The sequence below is a fragment of the Buceros rhinoceros genome, unplaced genomic scaffold, assembly GCF_000710305.1.
Source record: "Buceros rhinoceros silvestris isolate BGI_N320 unplaced genomic scaffold, ASM71030v1 scaffold13954, whole genome shotgun sequence".
Lineage (NCBI taxonomy): Eukaryota > Metazoa > Chordata > Aves > Bucerotiformes > Bucerotidae > Buceros > Buceros rhinoceros.
Window position 1 is genome coordinate 12274 of NW_010410136.1, and position 5772 is coordinate 18045.

The 5772-nt window shown below is 42.8% G+C and overlaps 1 protein-coding gene across 1 annotated transcript in view; it reads right to left on the minus strand.

Annotated features, from left to right (window-relative positions):
• The window catches only part of PM20D1 (peptidase M20 domain containing 1), a 9086-nt gene extending 3555 nt beyond the window's left edge, over positions 1–5531 (minus strand). Inside the window, exons 1-8 of the mRNA XM_010135495.1 lie at positions 5444–5531; positions 4641–4873; positions 3190–3276; positions 2296–2429; positions 1747–1866; positions 917–992; positions 623–684; positions 287–365 (exon numbers count right to left, since the gene is read on the minus strand). Coding sequence (XP_010133797.1) covers positions 287–365; positions 623–684; positions 917–992; positions 1747–1866; positions 2296–2429; positions 3190–3276; positions 4641–4873; positions 5444–5504 — 852 coding nt within the window. The 5' untranslated portion in view covers positions 5505–5531. The remainder of the gene's footprint in view (positions 1–286; positions 366–622; positions 685–916; positions 993–1746; positions 1867–2295; positions 2430–3189; positions 3277–4640; positions 4874–5443) is intronic.
• Between the last annotated feature and the right edge of the window lie 241 nt (positions 5532–5772).

Consider the following 5772-nt stretch of genomic DNA (forward strand, 5'->3'; position numbering starts at 1 on the left):
ACAGAAAACACGCTTTCTTGTCCATCCTAAAATATAAAAGGTCTCACACGGGTTTTACAGAGATGGTTTTGTGGCAGAGATCAGATACTTCTGAAAGGAATCAATTTTCAACCGTAGCTAAATCCAAGCTGCATCTGAAATAAAATAAAAACAAGCCTGGTGGTGACACCACACAGGGTCCAAGAGCAGGGCCTCTACTCATCTCATAACTGGGTACAAATAAGTAAAAACCAAATGTCCTAATTATCTCATCACACTACACGGAGAAAAAACAAAATGAAACTACCTTGACTCCTCCGTTGAATATTGTGACTGCTGTAGTAGTTCGGATCAAGGCATTGGTGGCAGGTTTCCAGGCAAGAACTCTTACCAAAAAAAAGTAAAATAATAATATCACTTTTCAAAGCAGTTTAATATCATAAACCATAAGCACCACAATTACACAGGCAATAAGCTGAACGATGGCCTGTTCAATTAAAGCGGTCATTAACGGTAAAGCACTGACACCGTCTGAACTCCGAGATGACGTAACTGACTCCCTGGGAAGACCAGCAATGACTAGTGGTCCTCATCCTTTCAGGGTGAGAGGCTGGGAATGGTTGTCAAGGACACATTTTCTTACCTGCTGACAATAGGTGAGAACAGCCACAGATTGCTCATGACGATGTTAAGAGGAAACCTGAACTAAGCAGAAGAAACAAAACCACAAATTAGGAAGTTTCTCGTTTTCAGAAGACAGTGTAGTCCCTTGGCTGTGACTGAAATAATTCCAGCAGAAAGCCTTACCTGGGAGAAAGGTCAGCTTATGCCTTCTCCTTTCTAGGAACTATGTAACTATGCTCTAAATTCATATGCTGGGTTCCTCTTCACTCACTAGTATGAAAACCCGCGAAAGAAATCATTGTTCTCTCCTCACCTCTGATGCAAGGTGCTCCACAGTCATGAGTTCTGGCCCATGGCCGAACAGATTGCGCAAGGGATTCTGCTCCAGTCTGCGGCAAAGCAAAGCAACATCTGGGCTTTAACAGGGCTCTGACTATGATTGCTCCAGCAGCTTGACAGGAATTTGATTTCTGAAATGGATCCACGTATCTGAAATGCAATCGCACTATTCTCTCCTGGTCAGTAAATCTGCGAGCACAGCTCTGTGACACATTTCTGAGCATTCCAGTCACACACAAAGACTTTCTTTCAAGAACAGCTGAAAACATCCGAAATCCTGTTTCTTATGAAGAATACATGGAAATCTAGAAAAATATCACACCAAATTCCGTCCTATCTGGACATATTCTCTAAAACACATCTTTATTTGCCAATTTGATACTGACACGTAATGAGATGATTTACCCAGTCACTTCCTGACTTTACACCGTGTTGGGTAACAATCAGCTAGAGGGAGCAGGTATGTGCGAGAACAAATTCCAGAGAAATTCTGCAACCTGACCAAAGCAATCTCCAGCACTACAGAGTGAACTGTGGCGGACATCACAACAGCAATTGTCTTGGTTGTAAAGGATCAACCGACACTAGGGACAGCTCAAGGGAAAAGACACTCGAGACACTTGGCAATTGTGTCAGTTTTGCTGAGGACTGCATTTCTGCCCCTTGAAGTGAGCTACAAATTCCTGTTTCAAACATACAAAGAGAATTTGTGATGTACTCTAAATACAAATATTACAAAAGAAAGTCACCTATCTGTGACTTAGGAATCTGCTCAACTGTCTCCGATGTGAGGAGAGCTCTCACCTGGACATCGCTGCTGCAAGAATGCCAATACTTGTCTCCTTCGGGGGAAAGGATGAGTGTCCTGGCTCTCTCTCCACAGTGAAGTTCAGTGTTATGGAACCCTTTTCTGTGATAGCAATTCTGGACAATGATAAATAAATAAGTGATTAATGCAACTCCAAACACACGTGCACTGACTACAGGGAAAAGAACCACTCTGCATATTTTTAGTATTATAAAAAACACCAAAGCAGCAGCAGCAACAAATCCATAACACAATCTGTAGCTGTTTGGAGGACGGATGCCTGGGCTTTTCTCCAGTGAGCAGACTCCACAGCCTGCGCCGGCTCCAGGATCACCCCACTTTGGTCAGCACAGCCGTGAAGGGCCACGAGCAGATGCTGGAGGCCCTTTGCAGCTTTAGATTTGCCTGCTGTAGCTTTAGTAACACCGACACCGCCACATGCCGTGAAAGCACATTTCAGTGGCATTAGCAAGGTAATTTGTCACAAATTAATGATTGGAAATGGATCACTTTCATCATGGGCAATTATGTTCTCTCTCACTTACACAGCTACTGGCTTCTCCACTCCTGCAATGATGCCTTCTAGTATAGCGCTTCCCTCGTCTAACAAGAAGGAGAGTTTCACTCCTCTGGCTTCCAACAGAGCTGCGATCTTCTTGGCTCCCTTCCAACCAGAGACCTGTGAGGATCCAGTCAGAGGAACGATCAGATTAAGCCATGCCATTTCCATACCGGAGAACATCTTGCTGTTGACAGTGACCAGTGCTGCAATGCCAAGAATGAAAAAAACCATGCTGGTGAACAGCTCTAGTGCAACCTGTCAATAAGAGATGCTTCCTAAAAAATCCCCTGGAGACAGTCAACGGCCTCGTAGCAGATCAGTTTCTATCCACACTGAGGAACACACTCATTCACAAGTCGCTGAACGTTGCTTTGAATCCCACTAGTTCTTGTTCACAAAGATACCTCATAGCTCTGCAGATGAGCCACTTCACAGAGGTATTAATAAACTACTAACAGCTCTTTGTCTTTATATTTTGAAAATGAATAAACAAAACCACCTCACCTGTCTCTCTCACCATCTACTAGCGGACACACTCACATCCTGATCATTTGGAACAGCCATGTAAATCTTACACTGGCTTTGCATGTGCTTTATAAACTCCCAACTGTGACTCCTGCTGCACCTTCCAGGAAAAAAAGTATTTGAACTAACACTCTGCCGCGTGTTCTCTCTGCCCATCAAACCAAACCCTGTGTCAGTGTCCCTTAAAGCCAAACAATCAATATGTAACTACGACCACGTGCTTGACACGGCACCTACCCACAAAACCAAGAAAAACAGGAAAGACTTTCTAGCTAAACAATGTTTAGAAATTAAGTCTTATTACATCAACAACAGAAATGACTCGTTAGTTTGATGAAATGAAAGAAAATACCTCTTCATCATGTCCAATACCAACATAGAAAGATCGGCGGGGGCTGTAATTTCTCCTCAGCAAAAATTCTAGAGCTTGCAAAATGCCCTGCAAAAAAAAAAAAAAAAAAAGAGAGCAGAATGTACTGTTCTATTCAGTACAGTATGGAGAATAAATGTACAAAAATGCAACGCAATGTAAAAGCGTTCACAGCCCCTGAGGAGGCTCTGTGCTATTCACAGCTGAGCTTTTCTTTCCTCAGCTCCGGCTGATGATATTCAGAGCCTCCGGAAAGCACAGTGCGGTATCTGTGATCAACCACATTGGAGACTTGGTGTGCTGCACGGTGTCAGAGCACAGGCACAAACACGGCACAGCCTTGTTCTCAGTGACGAATGGCCCAGGCAGCAGAGATATAATTACCCAAGGAATTCACAGTTCCTCCAAACTGCCCATCCTGCATGGCTCGGCCCCAAGAGCTACCAAGTCCAGCGTTTAACAAGCGGTACCTTTTGTACAAGACGTGCTGAGATGGCAGAAGCAGAACAATGAGAAATGAGGTTTACCGCTTGCTGTACTATTCCATCTTGCCTGTTTTTTCAATTTAACTGGTTAATTGTCTACAGTAGAAGAAATTACATGGCATCTAACCTGTCAGCAGCCATTTTCGCCATGTTCACATAAACTGTTCATTTTTATTGTCCATTTGCAGAGTTACTCATGCAGTTCACAGTAGAAGGAAGCACCAAACCAAAGTTTTAAGTTTCAAGGCTTTGAAACTGATGATTAATCAACCTGAAGAAACTTCCTAGGAGTGTGGCCTATGCTGCAATAAGCGTCCACAGCATCCGTGACACTGGTTTGCTAAACATCTGCTTAAATTTAAACACAGGGCTGCCCTGGAAGTAATCTCTGCAAGTCACAAAGGACTATTTTGCTTATTAATTTTTCCATCAACCTTTTCCCAAATGAGAAATCCTTCACAGATTGATCTTTTTTGTACTTTATTCCTCCTAAATGTACTTAGAGCAGCTCTTTGTTCTGCCACAGATTAGATAAAAGATACAAGGCTATTTGACTGTAGTATTCAATAAACATTATTTATTTTGAAACTCAATCCTTTCCAAAGAGCCCCATTTGGCTTTGAATGACCATATGAGGCAAAGAGTAAAAGGTCTATCCCTGCTTTCAAACACAGCATTTGACATAAAATCTAAATATGGCATTTAACTAAATATATCTGCACCTGTGAATGTGTTTTTCTGTGTCTTCTAAGAGCGTTAGCTCTGCTTCCTTCAGTAATAAAAGACCACTTCATCTCTAGGAAAAGTTGAGATAAAACTGCAGGAATTTATCACTAACTAAAGACAAGCAAGAGAGACAATATAGTAAATCTCAAGAGAAGAGTTTCCTCCAATCTGCCTTTTCCAGGCTTTGCATCTCTCTGAAATGACATTACCAAGACGACGTACTATGGCAGAGTTTTTGTTATCCAGCGTTCCTCGCCCATAGATGAAACCTTCATGCTCTGCAGCTGAGAAGGGAGGGAACTCCCAGCCCTCCGGGGAAGCAGGCACAACATCCATGTGTGCAAGCAGCATGTAGGGCATCATTTCAGGGTTGGAGCCCTGAACAGTAAAGAGGTGGCTGTAATTCCCAACAATTTCATGTTGGATGAACTTTGAAGAAAATACAGCCGGGAAGACTGTTAAGGAAAAGATTAAACACACGTGAAAAAGAAAAATTAACAACAATGTCCAATTTTATCATTACACACTCCACAGAGCAGTCACCTACTTAGGCTCAGGGGGAGCAGCATAAAGAGGAACCACAACAAAGCTGCTTCAGGAAGCACACGTGTAGTTTCACCCTCGCACTCCTACCAGCCCATCTCACTTTCAGACTTTCCTAAGTGAAACCCGGAGATGCTGTTCACCAGCACCCAGCTCTCTGCAGGCAGCAATGACAGGACTGCCGAAAAAGCAGGCTGAAGCAGGAGAGTCTTCCTCTTTTTTGTTTTTTAATGGCAAGGGCATTTAACCATCTCAAGGACCAAAACCACCATTGCAAAAAGACATTTGAACCCTCTCAGTTCTAGCTTTGGCCATTGCTACACCAAAGCGTCCTGTTGCAGAGGTGCCTTTCCCGCCAGTCCTTTCTTGAGGAAGAACAAAATAAATCTGTTCATTATATTCAAGACCTATATATACTGCCTTCACTTCACTGACAAAAATAAAACTGAGCAGCAGATTGCAAAAGAATGAAAGCTTAGTACCTTTCTGAATGTAGTTCCCAAACTCTGCCATGGCAGTTGCATTCAGTTCCTCTGGAGACATGGAAACAGTCGGGATTTTAATAGCACCTTCAATGAAATACAAACCAGAAATCATTCAACGCTGAAATCAGACAATACTTGAATTGCATTTCAAAAGGGAAAGCAGTATTTATGTTCCTGAATATCCTCCAGGCTCTCAAGATTATTTCACAGGAGCTGCCACTATCAAACATGACTGATGTACTTCAGCTGAGCTGGGTGCATGCAGCACTCCAGTTATTTCCTTCCCTTTTCAGCCAAGGTATTTCTCTAAATACTTCAGCTCTCTT